Consider the following 21,079-nt stretch of genomic DNA (forward strand, 5'->3'; position numbering starts at 1 on the left):
TGGAATCTCGGAGGCTTTAAATACACCAAGGTTGGCAAACCAAACTCTGTATTTTAAGAAGAGGTTCAGAGGAGAGAGTGTCGCATGGTGTTTATTAGCTGTTAATCTGTTAGAAGTAGGAATAGAAGACATCTCCACATAGTCGCTCTAAGTTAATGCTGAATACAGTACATGAAACTATTTGTGGGGAGAAAGAGCCCAGGCAATCAGGGAGTTCAGAATAATAAGGGGATAGTTAGATAAAGCCATGCTGAGCCTTGGTGGACAGAAGAAATAGATAGGCCAGGCTTAGACCTTACTGCTTTGTTGTGGAATGCTGGCGATCCACCAGAACATCTTAGGATTCCCTTTAGCGGCTCAGGAGGCTCACTCAAATGGCAGAGGTTTTATTCCATTCTTTCCAGGAGCATGTACCAGTGATGAGGACAAAATATTAGCTCAAGGACAAAGAACAATCCCTTCTCATTTCATAATCAAGTGCTAGAAGATTGTGAAAAATGGCAATAATACACTAATATACTGCCAATATTGTATTCATTGAAAAAAACAGAAAATGAACTTTGGATTCATTTTCATAATAGCCCAAAAGGCTGAGGCAAATTTATACTATAATCAGCTTTATACTATAAAATAGTTCCCATGTATCTGTATATCCAAATCTAAAATCCAACTGAAAACAGAGCTATAGGATTTAAAATTTGAGAAGGGTCTAGGGTATCATCTACATTCTCCTCTGACATCATCCTGTCATCCAGACTCTGTTGGCATATAAATATTCAGTGTTTTATAAGATCTGTTAGAAAATTCTTTCTGACATTTGGTTAGAATCACCCTCTAGGTCCATATCAATGGGTGAATGATAGAAGTACACATTTCTACACAAAGTCTGCCTGCCACATCCTCACCCATGAGACCTTCTTTAGCTTAAGAATGCAATATATAACATGCCTCATATGAACACATCCATGGTCCATCAAAGGGTCTGTCACACAAGGATTATTTTGGTGGTAGACTTAAGTAGATAGGGGTTCTGATTTCCCCCCAATAATGGCTAAGACCACAACATTACTAGCCATACCTTAGTAATCCACTATGGCTCCATCTCTTACAGATTTATACTATAAAGAAGATAGTATGAATTATCCTGTGATATGCTTTATCCTACGTAGGATGACATAGATATCACAGATTTATATTACTCAATCTGTTTATGTACTTAAAGTATATCTCTTTTTTAAAACAATTAATCCTATTTGTTTTCTGTGTGTCATATTTTTTATTCGTTCTCAAACTTTATCAAGCTTCATTGGACAGATCTAATTATTAGAAGTCACTAATTTTATACTGGTGTAGTGTTATGGCAAGATTACAAAATTCTCCTCTCTCCACCACTAGCAAGTATGCACCTTAGGCTTTGGATCCATGATTCTCCATGCCCCAGTGTCTAACCCAATGCCTGTTACACGATGAGATCTCAATTGATATGAATTGAATTAGGAAGTAGAGGAATAGATGTCTTATAACAGAGTAATCATTGCATTAATTTTTATTAGCATTCATTTTTTTTCTAAACCTAAAACTTAAGAAAACAACTTGGTACAAAATAAAGTTTCTGACAACGAAAGGAATCCTCTAGTGTTGGAGATTTGGGGAATTGTTTCTATAGCTAATTATGATTGATTGTGCCTTTATTTACCTAGGTCTCAGAGAGGGTTCCATTTTCCTTTGATTTCTTCTGATTCAGTGATGGAGTATTTGACCTTCAATAGAGTCTGAGTCCCCTACCAGAGGCCAGTCGTTTCTATCCTTCAAGGTCTCTTATAAGAAACCTTGCCAACTACTTGTTAATATCTTCAGTCCTTTGGATGTCTATTCCAAGTTTATCCTGGGGTACACATTATTTACTTACTCTCCATAATTTTATATTAGTTTTGTAAAATTTTTCATTTTCATTTTTTAAGTGAATTCATTGCCTCAGAGATGAAGAAAAGCTGCCTTGAGCAACCATGGTTTCATTGACACATGCCCCACAATGGGTCTCTTTGGGTCTGTTGCACACCAACAGATATCATCTCTGAGATTTCCAATCAGAGATGGTCAAATTGGCAAATGTCCCACTCTTGCTCATTTTCCCCTGTGAACCAGTTGCTCCAGTGACAACACAAGCCATGTCCAAACTCCCTTTCTTCGGTCCTCTGGCTGCCATTCCCTCTCTTCTTTCCAGGACTTTTCTCTTTAGACCTGTCAATGTGTTTGCTGGTCAACCAAGAGAATGTGCTAAAAAAAAAAAGGGGGGGGGGGAGGAAGGAGGGAAAGCAATCCAAAGAGCTCTCTCACAAATTATTGATGCCTTAAGATCAACTGATCTGGAAAAATAACCAGATTGTTAAAGAAATATCCTTCCAATCTCATTTTTTTTTAAATGGCAGGCAGGATCAACCCTCCAAAGTCTAGCAGATGTTTGAAAATTAAAACAACAATTATGAAAACATTCAATAGACTCTGATGCATAGTTTCTGCTTTCTACTTGTCTTGAGGTAGGGAATTTCTTTTTATTGTTTCTTCCATTTATTTTCTCTTTAGTCCTCTCTGGCTTATCTTTAACTATGCTTCATACTACTTGCTGGTGATAAAGGGAACATATGCAATGGGTTGATAAGACCATTGGTCATCTCTCAAAGGCTAAGGGTAACTTAATGTGACAGGGGTTTTGAGATCATAAAGGAGTTATTTGATCAGGGGGAAAAATATGTGCTAAGTTCAGGAGATATAAAGTGTCTTCACTCTTTAGGGGCATGATTTTCCATGCCCCAATGTCTAACACAATGTCTGTTACACGATGAGATCTCAATTGATATCCTTTAGGAGTATCCTGTTCAATAAAAAGAGAACAATGGGTAAATGACTAATTTCTGAGCTATGTGATGCACTGGAGATACATAGATATCATGGCACCTCAAGCTAGTAGTATTTAATATACCTGGAAAACTTAAGGAAGACCCCACAAAGGGACCAGTTATTTAACCTTATTTATAAAATGTACTCAGCAGCCTTCCATTCAGACATGAGGCATTAAGGCCTTTCTCTACTAAGAAACAGTATGTGCAATGACTTGGAGGCATGGAAGAGAAGGAGTGTTCTGGAAACTTAAAATAAGTCAAGGTGATGGAAGTTCAGGGTGTGAAATGACATAGACATCATAGGCATTCATTCCATGTTCAGTGTTCAGATTTCATCTCATGGGTGGTGGTGTGCCTCCTTTCCTTTATCATACTGTTCCAGTATTTGAAAAGACTCAGAACCAGGATATACTATTGTTTCTGGTCTTATTATTACTATGACCCAACATTCTTAGACTGTCCTTGCTCCATCGAGGAGATGAGGTCAAACCTTCCACACTTCCTTCTCTTTCACTAGATTTGGAGTCAGCTCCAACATCAATAATATCTTGATTATTCAATATACTTCTTGTCCAGGAATATTCTAAAATACTTCCCAGTAGAGTTCTGCAAATTGAATAAAAATCAAACATTCATTCCAATCTTAGCTTCAGTTGATACAATGAGTATATTTACACTATCAAGTAGTTGTCATCAATGTGCCTCCTCCAATAGCTTAGAAGAAGTAGCCAATGGAAAGATGCTTGGAGTTGAATTAAAATTGTTCATCACAGAGTGAGTCCCACTTTGGAATTCCTGCCCACTCCCAACACACACACACACACACACACACACACACACACACAGACTTGGAGTTTGAATCGGTAGTAATGACAGTCCAAGAAGAGTTTTCACTGCCTTAAGAAGTATGACCAAAATCCATGATAATACTAAGCAGACTGGAACGTTCCTACTTGGATTTGGTAATACTAACACCACGTGAGAGGCGGATTAGCATCACAGTTAAGAGCACTGGCTCTGGAGCTAAACTGCCTGGATTCAAATTGCAACCCTGCTTATTATTCGTGCAACTTTGGCCAAGTTATATAACCTCTTCATGCCAAAGGCTCCCTATCTATAATATGGAGATCATGATAATATTTTCTCCTAATTGTTATTTATTAAGCACAGATTGATTAAAGACAAACTATACCCAAATAAGGAAGAAAACATAGTGAAAGACTGAGGACTACTGGTCTTAACTCCAGCAAAACGAATCTAAATCATTACGCTCAGGTGGTGGCCTGTAAGAGCAGAATATGTCTTACTCCACTGGAATTCAGAACCATATGTTACCTAATTCCTTTTCTCATCTCTCCTCAAAGAACCGAAAGCTATCCTTCAAGCCCCTATAGGCCTCATTATCTTGCAGATATTTCAGACTTCAATATGTTAGCCATTAAAGAGACGTCAGTCACTCTGCTGAATGACACCATCCCTGGGCAGGAGCCATAGATAATAAAACAATTGCCAACTTTCCCTGGCAAAGCCATATGGCCAAGAGGACAATGGTGGAAAAGGTTCATGAAAAGGGAGAGAGAACAAATAATAAGGCAGAGAAAAATGTTAAGTACTTGCTAAAAGACCACAAGCCAGGGGACATGATGAACAGCTATGGCCTGGAACAGCTATGGAATAGGAGGAGATCAGCTGGCTGCTGCTGCCAAAATCCAGCACAGGGCCAGCTACCTTGAACTTTAGATGCAGTGGCGCTTGAGAAGGAGCTGATGACTTCCATAGATCTGCTAAACAGCAGAAGCCACCCACGCCAGGGACAACAAAAAAAGTATGCAAAATCTACAGGGGCTAGTGAGATTGCCAGGAAAGAGCAGGATGAGATTGGCTGGAAAAATATAGCCAATGGCTCCAGAGAGAACAAATGAAAACAGAAATTCAACAGGAGGGACACACTTGGGACATTGTGTGTGTTGAAAAAGGGCAAGTGGACAGCTTATTGGCTCTAGGTTTGCTATGCGAGCCTTCAAGAGCAACAGGGAGCCAGAGATGGATGAGGGCATGGATTCTGCTGACTGGCAAGCTGTGCCTAAAGAGGAGTGTGAAATCCTTCTCTGGATGCTCGGCCTGGCTGGATTTGCAAATACGGATAGCCAGTCTTCACTATATTCAGTTTTACCACAGGCAAATCTCCCCAGGGTAAATGCTACACTTCAATGTGGTGGTAAAAACGAACAATTTGGACTTCAGGTACTATGTGCAGTAATTATCGCTCTGGTTTGTATACTTATGATTTGAATGGCTAGAAATGAATGAAGTTCAGTTCTATGAAATTGCTGTTATTTTGCTATTTTTGATCAGTAAGTATAGCGGTTTCCTATGTTTAGCTCAATAGATGAAGGTGTAGATTTGAGTTACTTGTTTAAAACAGACAACTGTCCTACCAGATGTTACCTAGGGTCCACCCTGCATCCTTTGTCCCCCTCCTCTCCAAGAAAAATGGTTTCATATCTAAGCAAAAATGAACAGGCCCTAGGATTTTCTAGCTAATTTTTCCTATATACTTCTTTTCCTTTCTGCTAACATTATGTGCTTTAATTCCTCATTGTCACACTCCTCTTTCTATTGGATGTTGGAAGAAGCAGCTGGACCTATGACAGTGGTTCTTCATTTCATAACCAAGGCTTAGCTACTTAAGTGAGGATTCTAGAAAAATCCCTTATTCCCCAATATTTTCACCATCACATTAGAGAATAACTTCTTCCCTGGAGATAAGTATTAATTTGACCAAACATCCACTTTCAACAGATACATCTACTCTCCAGGCAGTGAATGATCCTCATTCCCTGAAATGTATGTATTGGGACTCAAGGCATCACGAAGGACTGCCCCCGGCCATGTTCCCAGCAAACAGCAGTGTTGGCTGGAAACATTCTGAGAATGAGCTCACACTCAGATTTCCTCTTGGACCTCATCCTTATTGTTTCTTCAGTGCGGGGGGGGCAACCCATTAAAATTACTTATCCATATAGAGCAACCTCCCACAAGACAGGACTTGTCCCTGGCTCCTTTCTGACAGTTCCCGAGTTGTGAAACTCAATTGCTCAGGCCTCCATTAGTGGACTCCAGAGAAAACACACCCTCCCCAAAAGCTGTGGTAATTTCCTGGGCAATAGATGGGCCATTCTATGAATCCGATCGTACTTGCCTATGTATAGATATGAATATACCACAGTGAATCTCACCTCCATGTAATATCAACAGGCACTAATTTTTTTAAAAACTATACTACAACTAGAAGAAAAATCGGTAGAGGAGAGAAAAGGAAACAGGAGCACGTAGAAGGAGAGGGAAAGAAGAAGTACTGAAGACTGAATCAGAGCAAATTATATTCCATAGGGTATCAATTGAGATCTCACATGTTTGCACAGTTATGTCAAAATGAGCCCTAAAATAGGTGTAACTAAAATGAACTAATTAAAAAAAAAAAAAAGATGGGCCATTCTACCTGTGATCTGTCATGGAAATAACATTAGTAACTTCTCAGACTTGCAAACATCAACATGAACATCCAAACATGCTAGATGGAACAGCTCTCCTTACAGCTGGAATGGAGGCTAGGAGTTCAAATACAACCCAAGGTTAAAGGTATGATGAAGGGCACTGGCAGGGAAGAACCTACTCATCACACTTGTAAGTTCATAGAGCCCCTCGCTCCCCAGACAGATCATAATTTTGATCCTCTCCTTTCTGTATATGTGTTTGCTTTGGAGGAAGTCCCTGGGAATTAAATAAAATTTCCCAAGCTGACTTGGGTTTTCTGTAAAATCTTGGCAGCCACCCCTGAAAGAGATACCACTCTCACATCAGACATGTCCAGATGACCCACGGTGTCCTCTTGCCCTCTGCTCCTTTGGTTCCCCCTTTAACAGGCAGGGTCTCTGCAGTTGTTGCTCCCTCTAGCTGAGCAATGCTGGCTCCCCAGCCCTGTGGGTAGATGTCCCTCCCAAGGGTGTTTCTCAATGGTGAGACCATGCAAAGAGGTTTGCTTCTCTTCAGCTTCCTGACCCCTACCTTCCCTTTAGTGTTCTCAGCAAGGGGGTGCCCCCCCTCCCACCCGCCGACCATAAGCATAATACCTGACAGTTCCCTACTGGGCAAACTTTCTCAAAAAAAAACAAACCTCATTTTGCTTTAGCCCAGCTTCTGGGAACTTCTTTTCTGAGGCTCACAGAAACTGAAAATGGGTGGATGCCCTGCTCCAGAGAGCCAGGAAGCTCAGCCATGCCCCCGCTATCTGGAGTCAGATCAGATGATCTCAAGGGTGTCTAAGCAACAATCAGGCCAGGTTAGTGTCTTACAGAAGAAACCAGCTTCAGATTTAAATCCAAATCACTGTTAGCCTTTCAGACTAACTGATAATGTTTATATGATTCACTCTATCTTCCCTTCTCATTGGATGTCCAAAACTAGCTCCCAGATGCTGCTCTCCTTAATTTGCTCTTGGTTGGGACAAGGCTTTCTCAAGCAAGTGTCCCAGTTCTAAATTTCTCTGCCACTCATCAACACTATTTTGAATGATGAACAATTATTTCATTCTATACACAAGGCACTGTGGGAGAAATTTATGAGCATAAACTTGAAAAGGTACAGTCCCAGCCTTCCAAGAGCTTACATTCCAGCAGGGGATGAAGCCCAGGAACACAGACCATAAGACAAAACATAATCTGAAGCTAAAGGAATCTATTTTCTGTACCCAGAACTAGGAAGGTGTTACCATCTCTTCCTGGTAGCAAAGGTCTCCCAGAGGTAACTCTGGTTATTGCACCCTGAGACCTGAATGAAAATGAACGTATGTTGACCCCCTACTCAAAATCAGATTTAGGACAAAAAGTTTTTGAGAAATCTAGAAGTGGAACAGCTTACAAATAAACACAATCTCCCTCCCATTGAAGAGAAAATTCTTAGAAACAAAATCTGTCAGTGTCTCTACTCCAAAAGGAATAACTAGCTATTATTATTATTATCCTCACAACATGAACCCACACTTTCTCCTTCTCTCTCTCTCCCTCTCCCTCCCCTCTCTCTCTCTCTGTCTCTCACACATACACCACACATACACATACACGTCTTCTTATACACATATACAATACATATCCTTATACACACATCCTCATACACACAGAGACACACACAGAGGCTCTTGATGAAGACTTCTCATCAGGGGCATAATTACGTGGCATGGAAGGGAGCAGCACTCTAAGTACAGCCTGAAGGGTGGAGGCCTTCTCACACCGAAGCATGTGCCTGAAGCTTCCTAAAGAAGCAGAGAGAACAATGAAAGGCTTTGATGATGGTGGCACCACTGGGCTGACCATGTGTGCTCCCTGGAGCTCCTACTGGGATTCTGGACGGTCCAGTGAATATTCCCTCTTGTCTTCCTCCAAGTTCAGAATCATTTCTGGGAAGCACATAGGCACCTAACACAATGAACCCCAAAATGCCAATTTTACTGCTGGTGTAATTGTCTGGGGACCCTGCAGATCGTGAGCAGGCCAGAGCTGCCCTGAAAGGTGCTGACCCCCTCCAGTTGCCGGCCTCCTCTGCTAGGCTCGCCACCCAACAGGACAGCTTGGGATGCGTGCTGTCAGCAGACAAGCAGATCCTGAGGAGTCCTCCTCCCAAACAATTAGATTAGTCACTGGTTCCCAGGAGAGGAAGAAGAAAGAGACTGGAAACCAGGACACTTCTCCCTAGAGACCTCCTTATATTAAAATATCAAGAATGGCAGCTAGTGTCCTTAGCCACAGCTCCCTCGACACTCTTCTCTGTGCTTCAGAGGACACAGCTGTCAGCCGGGCTACACTCTGATGGTATTGAGTGTGAGAGGCTCCAGGCCCAGGAGACCCTCATGAGGCATCTGAAGAAAGTGCAGTGGGTGGCTGCATCCTGCCATCTTTCCCCTCACACGCCTCCCTTCCCCAGCCTCTGGATCACGCTGGGATGGATTGAGATCGACAAACCTGAACGTGTTTTGGTTTGAGGTTTGGCAAACCCTGTAACTCCAAAGTATTCCACAAATGTTTTGTGTTCTGCAAAACCAGAAAACATTGGCCAAGCACTTTCCCCCCTAATTTTTAAGCCCATGTGTTTTTAAAGGAAATGTAATCCGTATGTTTTGGGTACATTTATATGCAACTCATCAAGCCATGCCCCTTGGTATGAGTCACTTGATGTCTAAAATGCATGGGGAAGATCTTAGATTTATAATAGCTGTTAGCACAAGAAAGGCAACAGATGAGGCACTGGCTGGAAGGTGGTAAACTGGGTCCTGATGCTGGCACAGAACCAACAGTTCCCAGGAGATTTGCAAACAATTCTCTATATCCTTGAGCATCAATCTTTCCCATCTGCAAAATGGCATTAGGAATTCTTGCCATCAGATCCTGCAAGCAGTCATTGCGAATTAAATCACTGGGCAGCTGGTGATTATCAGGTAATTTTAAACTTTTTTCAAGAGGAAAATACAAAAGCCTTTTACTTGCCCTAACAAGTTTATTTTAATTTCTAGCTTATTTTAATCTAGCTTCTCGAAGTGCTGGAAGAGGAAAACAGCTTCTACGTTTCAACATTCATCTTTGCCCCATTGTGAGACTTCTGACTTCAGCATCATTCTGTCACAGCCTCACCTGATGGAGAAGGGCAGGCTGGCTTCCCGTGCTTCACCGGGGAATCCTTGTTTACAGAGCCTACAAGTAATAGGTGAAGTCCTAGGGTACAGTTCAGAGACAGACGGAGAATATACAGGTTGCTTTATTGGGAAAGAGGTGATCCTGAGTGACTTGAGAAGTGTTTTTAAGTAAATGAAGGGTTTGTGGAGGAAGGGTTATGTTCTCCATATCTATTGAAAATAAAATGTCAAGTGTAAACTGATAGCATGATAAAGCACAAAGTGCACAGGCTTCAAACTCAGGCAGATTTCGTTTTAATTCCTGCTCCAAACTTTACGGTGTGACAGTAGGAAAGCTACTTAATCTCTCTGTGCTTCATTTTTCTTATTTGCAAGACACAGATTGTTTTGAAGATTAGATAAAACATAAATAAAGGGTCCAGAAAATATAAGTTTTAATTCACAATTAACTAATGTGATTATTACAGTATTTAAAGTAGCTTGCAGGGTTTTCTTTTTTTTTTTAATTGACAGATTTTTATGTGGTACATATTGTGATAATTTAATACATGTATGTAATTAATCTGCTTAGGGCAATTAGCTTTTTCATTTTCTTAAACACACACCACACACCATTTCCACTTCTTTCTTTCTTCCTTCCTTCCTTCCTTCCTTCCTTTCTTTCTTTTTTTTTTTTTTTTTTCATTTTGGCAGTGCTAGGGATCAAACCACCCAGCATCTCAAACACAAACTTGCTAGACAGGTGCTCTACCACTGAACTATATCCCCAGCTCATACATGTTTCATTTCTTTGAATTGGGAAGCTTAAACTTCTCTCCCCTCTCTTCTAATACTTTTTAAAATATTTAAATTTTTGTGAACTCTAGTCACACTACAGTGCTAGAGAACATTCCAACTTACTCTTCTTGTGTAACTGCATTTTGGTACCCATTACCCAACCTGCCTCTAACCTCGCTCCCCTCTACCCTTCCCAGCCTCTAGTGACCAGGGTTCTATTCTTTGTTTCTATAAAATCAACTTTCAGCTCCCATGAGTGAGAACATGCAGTACTTGTCTTTCTGTGCCTGGCTTATTTCACTTAACATAATGACCAGTTCCATCCACATTTGCACAAATGACAGGATTTCATTGTTTTTATGTAGTGTTCAGATTTTGATGAGACATAATGAAAACTTTTCACACTATCAGAAAAAAATAAATGAAGCACTGAACTAGGCTCATGAGGATCCATGATTCTGTTTTCCTGGAGTCCTCATGCAGTAAAACAGCCCACTAGGCAGGACAGACAAACAACTGTCTGCCTGAGCAGGGCAAATGATGAGTCAAGGTCCCTTCTAGCCCAGTGAGGAGCCAGAAGGACTTCAGCACTTTGCTAAGATGCCATCAGTACCTCCTGGCCAGTGGGAAATCCTATAACATGCAATGGTCTTATTCTCCAGGTGGAAGTGTGGCTGTTTCCTGGTGCACAGGTCTAATGCTGGTCAACATGGCCTACTTCATTATACCTTTGTACCTCATGTTTCCATGCTGCTCAGACATGTTCTTGAGCAGGGACCCATATGCTCTAGCCACAGAGTCTCCTCTAGGTCATGCAAACACACCTAGCATATGCCTGTCTCTGCAGTTGCTATTTTCTCTACCTGGAATTAGGTACATACCTGGATACTTCCCGAGCATCAGTCATAACACTCTGTCACAGAGACTATCACTGGCTGCCCTACAGAAGCGGCTCCCATGCCCATCCTACCTCTTAACTGATTTATATTTCTCTTAACACTGGCCAACAACTGACATATATATATTTCTTGATACCTACACAATATAGACAAAAAACAGTCATCAAAGTATATTTAGAGGGTAATTTTCAAGGGTAAGGTGAACATTAATAGGAAAATATTAGCTTTAGGAATCAACCAAACTTAGAAAAAGTGGCCGAATACTCTGAAAAACAAGGACTCTAATGGAAGAAAATGACAAAGAAAAAACAAAAAACAATTTTCTAAGTGCCAAGAAGAAAATAAATATTAAACGCTACTGGAGATACAAAAGGAATGAAAGAGAAATAGCTGAATAACTAACGTCAGGTAGGTTTGGCTTGGAGACTGGAAGACAGAGAGTGTGTATAGAGCAGAAATTCTTAACTTTGGAGATGGTCCTTCCTGAAAATCTGAAGGAAACTATAGAATTCTCCACCAGAAAAATGTGTATCTGCTCATCCACACACAGTTTTACATGCCATATCTTAGAATTCACAGAAATTCAATTCACTTGAAATCCATTCATGGAGTCCTAGCTGAAGATTATAAATGCCCTGGCCACATGAGGCCCATCAATCATGAATGTCCTACCCCCAAGAATCACCATCCAGGCAGGTCTAGAACCTTCTATGAAAGCCCAGCTTCTGTATTTTTTTACCTCCTCATCACTATCTAGGTCTTCAGTGAGCCCAGACTGCAGAGCCTCGGAAAAGAGGCCACAGGAAATAGCCTTTGGTGACCTGGACATAGAATCTAAGCTAGTGGGGAGGAAGAGGAAGGAATGGAAACAATAGGTATTCACTCTTCAATGGCTTACCTTTGAAAATAGAGGCCTTCGTATTGTTTTAAATGAAAGCTCCTGAAACAGGAAAGCATTTGGCTGGAGGCCCACAGGCCTGAGTTCTAGTGTGTCTACCACTAATGAATCGCTTGACCTAGAACATATTACTGGATGTTGTTATCAGAAAACTGGAAGTTTAAGTGGATTCTCTATTCAAAGAATGTGACCTTAAGAATTTTGAGGTAAATAAAATTGTACAGAAATCTAAATGTGTTTTGAATATATGAGAGTTTGGTAAGAAGTGCTTGCATAAATCATTTTGTAAAGGAAATGATCACCATGACTGATTTTTAACATAAATCTGAGCTATAATATAGTCGTGCATTGCTGACAGGAGCGCATTCTGAGGAATGCACCCTTAGGCAATTTAGTACTTGTGTGAACATTATAGTGTCCTTACACAAACCAGGATGGTGTAGCCTACCACCCACCTACCTTATGTGGTATAGCCTATCGTATGAGCAATCTGTCCTTGACTAAAAACGTCATTATGTGGTGCATGACTATATAATGAGCTACATATTTCATAAAGTGTTCTAAATATAAGTTTCTGGTTTATCCAAGAACTCTGGCAGAGAGAATACCAAAGATAACTTCTGACAATCTGTCATCCAGATGTAAAGAAATGCCGGCAAATTATGAAAGACGTCTGACCATTAAAGAGTTGTTGCAAAGCCTACGCACTATGAGAGACATACATGTCACATTTGCTGATATGGTGTTGTCTAAATCAGATGGAATTTTCTAATGGAATAACCTTACATAGATGTGGCTTCCTTAGCCATTTCAGCTCTCTCCTTATTTTCCATGGCTAACTAATCTTAACTTTGCATAGGAAAAGTAGGATAGGAAGAATTTAGAGAGAAGAAAGAAGAATGAGCAGTCAGGAAAAAAGCAGTCTCTTAAGTCCAGTTTCAACAGGAGTACTACGAACGTCAGCAATGCCTAGGAGTGTCACCAGATAACAACCTAGTCACACTGACAGGGCAGGACATCAAGCAAGGCCATGTTTTAGAACCTCTCTTCTCCACCCCACCCTGACACGATGCCAAAAATATCACTTGGTATTTTATTCCACCTTCTAAATGCAGGTAATTGCCACCGGTGATAAAATGCCAGGGGCATAGTGGGACTAGAAGGAGAAAACCAGGGAATTCAGGGTTCTGTTCTTGAACTGGAAGAACAGCTTGTTCCTTTACAAACAGGAGGACGACGTTACCACCCACCCCCCAAATGTATATGATTTGTGGGATAAATCCCTTTTGTTGTGCTAGAGTTTTACATTATCTTCCCACACTGTCTTAAAAGAATAAACATTTCTTGAAAATTGTTGGTTAACAATCCCATCCCACAGTTGTGGAATGGAACTTCTTAAAGCTTGAATTTATGCATATTATAGATTAAAATGAATAAGTAAACATTCATATGTTGTAAATGTATTTTTTAAAGGAAAATGCTAAGAGTCTTGAGTTTTACAATCAAGTAGCATTCTACTGGTCTCAGTTTGAAGTGGGTTTTTAAGATTTGCTTAGCTTCCATTTTTGAAATTTCCCCAAAGTACTGAGAATTCAACATGTGTTTATTAAAAACAAAAACAAAGAACTATGGTAGTATTTTCTAAATACAACACTGCCCTGTGTATGAAGAGGTGCCTTTACTAAAATTTATGTTAATGTTGTTGCTTCCAAAGAAACTCTTCATTCTAAAGCAGGAAACAGTTATGTATTTTGGGACTATTTCTTAGAGTACAATGATTAATATAGTTTTATAAATGTTAGCTCATAAAGGTAGTAATTTTCTGTAATTTTTTATTTGTCCACAACTCCTCGTTTCCTGATCATGCAAAACGTAGGAGCTATCACTGCAAGTGCTATAGACACTTATAGATACTTATCAGAGAAAAAAAGTAGGAACTTTTTGATAATCAATTACCATATACCCTGTTTTAAGAAACTGAATTACCAAATATGATTGGGAAGAGGACAGCATGAGAGATTGAATCTGGTGATGGGGATGGTGTCCACAGTGAATTTGGAGATGCGCCTATAGGGGGCAGATTTTTCCGTCCTTGGGTCAGCTGTCAACTTCTCTTTGCAGGGGCGGGGCAGGGGGCACCCCGGCATTTTCAAACCATCAGGAGCCATTAGCCCCCAGGGAGGTATGGGGAAAGTTGTGTCATACAGAAAAAGAACATCACTGAGTCTCTTCCCAGTTTTTCTTACCTGTTTCTCCCAGAATCTCTGAATCCTTTAGCAAAAGGGTTTCTGTCAATTTTTAATCTGGTGATCTGAAAACAAACAGATATGAATTGTTTTGAAATTAAGTGATTTCTTTTTGTGCTACTCCCAGAAAATTAACAAAAAAAAAATTCTATTAATAACAGCTGTTGCTTTTATTTAGTTTCTTTTTAGTTTGAGATTTAAATTGAAGTTTGATATAGGACTTGGGCCTGGCATGCAGATGTGTGACTAGTTTCTCTCAAATCCAAGGTTTGCCCCGTATGTGACTGTAAAATCTCTCCTACTCACCTTCCTTGCCCCAAAATGGTGATAAATCACTTGCCTAGATAGACCTTGAAAGGAAAAACTGGGCAATGGTCAGGTCTATGATACCTGACATACAGAGGCACTTTCAAAATACATGTTGAATGAATGTCGTGCAAGTGACTAAATAATGAACGAATCAGACCACCAGATGATCGACCTCAGCCTGGAAGATACAAATGATAGACTACTACAGTTCCCATTTCCCTTAAATTGTGCTTTTCTCACCACCAGGAATTGTTCATTTAATGACCTGAAATGTTCATGTAAAACAAACAAACAAAAAAAAAAAAAAAAACAAAGACAGTGGTTAGACTTATGCTAGGCTTTTACTGCAAAGGAGAAATCTGTAAATGTTTGAGTGGGGCAGGACGCAGCTCATCTCAGCAAGTCTTCAAGACTCATAAGCAAATCAGAAGAAAGAAAGAAGCTGCTTAGGCTGAGCCAAGCTGGCACATCCACTTGCATCACCTAGGTTGGACAGGCCCTAGGGCCGCCTAGTTTATGCCCCAGTGCACCCTTCTTAGTTCCAACAACCCCTGCCATGATTGCATATATCACCCTCCTGCCTCTGGACTAGAACAAGCCTGACCCAACATATTCCATATGCACCCTAGTGTTTTTCACTTTCAGCCTCGGCCATAGGAGGCATTTTGAAACCTTTGTGTCTGAACCAGATGTTAATGTCTTACTACATTCAAGCCATAGGGGTGGGAGCTTAGGAAGCTGTGGAGAGACAGGAAGGCACTCTCAATGCAAGGTAATTCTAGAAAGAAGAAAATCTCATTATCTAAGACCATCTTCACTTTTCTGAAAACTGCAGAACTTATCACTTAAGACCACGACACTTATCTTCTGTGCTGTGACTCTCTCCTGGTCCCTCTTCCAGCTCACTTTGTCAGAGTGGAATTTCCCAAAGCCACAGCCTTTAAAAGTCTTTCAAATGCAATGTGAGATTCTGAGGAACAGACTCTGACTTGAAAGAACCATGCTGGCTTCAAGGTTATTTTTCTCCCTCAGCGTTCCTTGCTTCTAGAACGGCACACTAATAACGTAGCACTAATAATGTAGCCAAAGCAATTTTACATCTATTTTATAGACCAGAGCAGGAGCCTGAAGGTTTGGCTTTCTAAAGTCCAGTGTCTGCCATGTGAATACTGTATTGAGTTTAAAGAGTGTCACTGCTTTTCTGTGTTTGACTTAAAATCAGTTCTTTCTTCCTTCCATAATCCACAGCAATAAACCACACACCATATTTTCTTTTCAAGTTGGGGTTATAATATTTTATTTTCTCTTTCAAGTTGGCTTATTCTGTCCAACTCATTTATGATAGGGGTTTCTGATATATGATTGTGCTGCCACGTTTGGGGGGTCTCCGCAGACCCCGTAAATAAAACGACATTCTTATTTCATGGGGCGGCGAGAAATGGTTGAAAACCTAATTCCCACAGCTCGCTGGAGCCCAGGCCAAGGGGTCTGCGTGGAAATTCAATAGACAAATACCATCAAATGTTGGGGAACATAACACTTCTGTCCTTGTTTCAAAGCTTTTAATGTGAGATTTAGAGAGTTTTATGGGGAGCAGAGTTGTGTCGCTCATTATTTATCATCAAGGGTCTTTTGTGTACTAAGGGTGACAGGAAACAGGTGACAGAGTGATGCACAGTTAGTATAGGGATGTGTGTCATCCCTTTCCCCATGGACAAGAAAAGAGCAGGCATGTATGCAAATAGAGACAATATAAAACAGAAGTCCATCAGGTTCCCAATGAAGCAAAGTGCCCTGACAGCTCAGAGGAAGTCACAATCACACCAAGTTGAAGGGCACTGAAGTCTCATTGAGAGACAGTAGATGAACCAGGCCCTGAAAAAATGCATAGGATTTTAACAAAAAAAAAAAAAAAAAGGCAAGAAGATGAAAAAGAGACAGGGGAAGCATTTCATAAGAAAGGCCAAATACCAGTCAGAGTGTCAAAGTGGGAAAGAAGTGCACATAGTCAAGAAACACCGACGTGTCCCATTTAACCAGAGCCTTGGCTACGGGATGAAAGAGAAAGCTCTAGAAGCTCGCTTGAGGTCACAGCATGAAAAGCCTTTACTACTTTAATGCTCAAGCATTCAGATTACTCAACCAACAGAAGAGACCAATTTTAGTTATATAAACCAAATTATGATCCCAGTTAATGCTGGTGCTGAAGACTTTGGCTATGTGTACAAAGGGAAACAGGGGACGTGTTTTGGAGAACTAAATCAATGTATTCTTAACCTCAATAATCCTTAGTTTCGTCCCATGATTCCCAGATCAAGAGGCAGCCCAGTTGACTCAGATCTGCTGAGTGTCTTCCACAGTACAGAAAGATGCAAATGACAGCTGAGCCGTAAGGCTTGCTGTCCCGTGGAAAGCAAGGATATAATAAAAGATGAATTCTTATCAGGTAGAAAAGGAAGTTAAAAAATCCTTTCCCTCTGAACTGGGTGCAGTGGTGAATGCCTGTAATCTCAGGTACTGATGAAGTTAAGGCAGGAAGATCACAAGTTCAAGGCCAGCTTGGGCAACTAAGCAAGACTCTGTCTCAAAATTTAAAATATTATAATAAAAAGGGCTGGAAATATACTCAATGGTAGAATGCTAGCCTAGTGTGTTTGAGGTCCTGGGTTCAATCCCTAGGACCAAAAAAATAAAATAAAATCCTCCCTTCCCATACCATAGTGGAGTATGAGATAAAAGAAGACAGAAAGGGGAAAGCAAGCAGTTAGACGTCATGTGCCTTAGCTCTCAACTCCAAGAGACTTAGGAAACTGGCAGAGTGACCTCCATATACACTTAGGGGTGGCTGGCCCTGACACAGATGTGCTACAGCCTCAATAGCAGTCAAACAGAGGGCCTGGGTAAGACCTGAGGTGAGGCTGAGCTAGCAAGGGAGACCCATGAGGCCCTGACCAAGGCAAGAATACAAGGTTCAATCTCAGCAATCTCTTAGCAGCAGAACTTATCGGCATCAGGGAACCAAGGAAGATCAGACCAGATACCCCACAGCGGAGGACAGTGAACCTAGTGAATAGCACAGGGACCAAAGCAACCATGAAAATGATACAAAAATCTGTTACCTCTAGCCTGTGAATGCACCATACAACTAGAGGTCACGGAATATAGCAGAGAAGGGACAAAATAACAAAAATTAAACACACCCAAAATGACTCAAGTTACACGAAGAGATACTGACCCAAAGAAGAAGTATAAAGTTACACTGTCCCTTACCCTAATATATGATCCAGGGATTTTTATAAGAAGCAGCTATAGAAATGTATACATGTATGTATACATATGTATTATTTTATATAGCTACCTATGTTCTATATATTTTTCTACACCCAGAAAGAGAACACATTTGACTAGTTAATTTTTAATCCTACTTCACAATTACACTTAACAATCAGACCCAAATATGACTGTCTTATCTGTACTTTCCTGTACTTATCATCTCTTGACTGAACTACTCTGAATGACCTCAAAACTGATCTCCTTTCTTCCCCTCCTGTTGTGTCCAATCTCTTCTCTACGAAGCAGCCCAGGTGACCTCTGCTAATGCATACCTGGATCATGACATTCTCTCGGGGCCAACCACTGTGCAGAATTCAGTGCAAGCTCCTTATAGAGGCTGCCTCCAGCCCACTCTCCAACACCACCCCATTCCTATGCCTTGGTCCAAAGGCTCCAGCCAAAGTGAGCTGCTCTCAGCACTGAAATGTGCTGAGCTCTTTCCCTGCATCAGGCATTCGTCCTTGCACTATCCGTGCACTCTACTTTTCACATAACTGACTCGGGGCTCTAAGTCTCAATCTAAACATGTCCCAAGAGATGGCTTCCGATCATCCGCCTCCAAAATAGGATACCTGTTCATCTTTTTAACTTTTTAAGTGCAACCTTTTTTTTTTCTTTTTGGTACTAGGGATTGAATCCAGGGATGCCTAGCCACTAAGCCACATCCCCAATCTTTTTTATTTTTTTATTTTGAGACAGGATCTCACTAAGTTACTTAGGGCCTCACTAATTTGTTAAGGTTGGCCTCGAATCTGTGCCTCAAATCTTCAACCCTCCTGTCTCAACCTCCTGAGTTGCTGAGATTACAGCTATGCACCACCACACCCAGCTTAAGTGCACCTTCTCTAATTCCATCTTTGCTCTTGACCCAATTGGTAATCATATACTTCTTTTTTTAATTTACATATTTACTCACTCTCTCTCCTTTGAACTGAAAGTAGGACCCATATCTATTTTAGATTCCAATTTATTAAGCAGAACCTACTATGGCACATACTGTTCCTCAATAGATATTTGTTCAATAAATACTGAGTGAATGAATGACTAAGTGGGAACCAGGGATCAGCAGTCTTGAAGCCATGACAAGATTTAGAGAGTCTAGACCTAACAACTCCCTTAGTTTTACTTCCTTTCACTACAGGCATTACAGATAGAAATCTTCAATGTCCTTCCAATCAGAACAAGGTCTATCAACCCCCATGCAGCTGACACTATTCTACAGCTGTAGTGTCCAGACGTGGTCCAGTGATAAAGAGAAGACATAAGATAGAGAGGCTGTGAAGCAGGGTTTTATTTCCCCCCACTGATTTTCTTTTCATAAACTTTCATACTGATTTGTTTCTTCTGAGTTATTGAAGACTGGTGCAAAGTGGGGGCGGGTGCTGACTTGCTACCATTAATTTTAATCATTGTCACTGTCTTTTTTACATAGAAACATAGAAGCAGTTAATAAATAAGGTTTCTCTCACAGTGCACAGAGCGGACTTAAACAGCACAGTCTCCAAAGAAAGTGCACCTTGAATAACCTGCATATGATTTTACAGAACTGAGGCTAAAAGGGCCTTTCCTTATTAGCAATCTCTGAGTTTTTCTTATTTTTTTCCCATACTGCTTGAATGGTTTTCCATCAGAGGGAAAAAAAATAAAATTAAAAAAAAAAAAAACTTAGCTTATACGAAAAAAAAAAATCTGCATTGATTTAATTGGAAAGGTAAAGCAAAACTGGCTCTAGAGTACAGGATATAATGAGTGACTCAGAAATCCTATAGGATCTGCTTCCACAAACCTGGCGGTGGTTTCAGAATTCCAATCTGGTTCATGTAGCCAATTCTCATCAAGAAATAAGACTATAACCTGGGGAAAACGGGGCTACGTCTTTTTGAAATCTAGTTTCCTGTTTGGGAAAAGGAAAAAATGAACGTTGAACAGTCTTTTCCCATAGAGAAGACAAAGACTGCAATGGAAATTCCCCACTGAATCCACAAGGACACACAGTATCCGTGTCTTCCAAGAAAAAGCAGAGGGTATTAAGTCACCTTTATTCCCACTCTACCAACCTACTCTTCACAATGAGATTCTGGACATGGTATACCTTTCCCCCTTCCGCAGACTTATTGAGTTGGCATCATGAGAGCAAATAATAGTAAATAACAACTTCAGAATTCTAGAAACCCTGGGATCTACAAGTTAGGCACCAAGGCTATGAAGATAGGATGGAAAAGCATAAAATAGCCATGAAAATCAGAACACTTCATTCACACTTCGTATCCAAAGAAGAAGTGCAGATGTGTACAGAAACCAGCAGTGGTGGCATGTTAGCTAATCATTCACTCAGGTATACAGTCATTTGCAAAGCATGTATCAGTGCCGTGTGCTCTGGGACAGATGCAAGTATCTTAGAATTATGGACATGCCAGAATCCTTCATCTTAATTTATAGTTCTGGGCTTTAGAACTTCACAGGCCAATTCTAATCTCTCCCCAACATTTGAGGCTTCAACATTTATATCCCAATTTTTTTTTGTTCTACCATATAAAGAAATTAACATCTCTCTACTGTCCTGCTATTTCATAAAACAGATGACATTCTATATCAGAAAACAGAATAATGATTAGTCCTATTAAATTGAGTATTTACATCTATAAAAAGTCTCTATATTGGCTTTATTTTTCTCATTTTTCAGGGTACCATAAAAAACTTCTCCATAGACAGACAATAATTCAGACCAAACCATCAATTTGTGAATGAGAATCTCAAGGTAGAGTGCTTTGTCAAAGGCTGTACTGTACTGTCCATCAGCTGCAGAGTTGGGTCTAGAAATGCAACTCTCTAAACTCCCAATTAGTATTCTCTACCATATCACACACCATATTTTTCGGAAAAGGTGCATTCATCTTCAAAAGGTCAAAATTGAGAGGAAGATTGGACACACATACTAAGGTTCTCATACTAACACTGTAATGTGATAAGGGGCCATGAGAGAAGACAGTGCCCCAGCAGTTCTAAGGAGGCAGAGCTCATGGGAAGCTGAA

The 21,079-nt window shown here is 40.5% G+C and overlaps 1 protein-coding gene across 1 annotated transcript in view; it reads right to left on the reverse strand.

The window, feature by feature from the left end:
- The window catches only part of Tbx15 (T-box transcription factor 15), a 107,439-nt gene that overhangs the window by 15,626 nt on the left and 70,734 nt on the right, over positions 1 to 21,079 (reverse strand). Inside the window, exon 6 of the mRNA XM_027940325.2 lies at positions 14,406 to 14,470. Coding sequence (XP_027796126.1) covers positions 14,406 to 14,470 — 65 coding nt within the window. The remainder of the gene's footprint in view (positions 1 to 14,405; positions 14,471 to 21,079) is intronic.

This window comes from Marmota flaviventris, chromosome 10 (assembly GCF_047511675.1).
Source record: "Marmota flaviventris isolate mMarFla1 chromosome 10, mMarFla1.hap1, whole genome shotgun sequence".
NCBI classification, from domain to species: domain Eukaryota; kingdom Metazoa; phylum Chordata; class Mammalia; order Rodentia; family Sciuridae; genus Marmota; species Marmota flaviventris.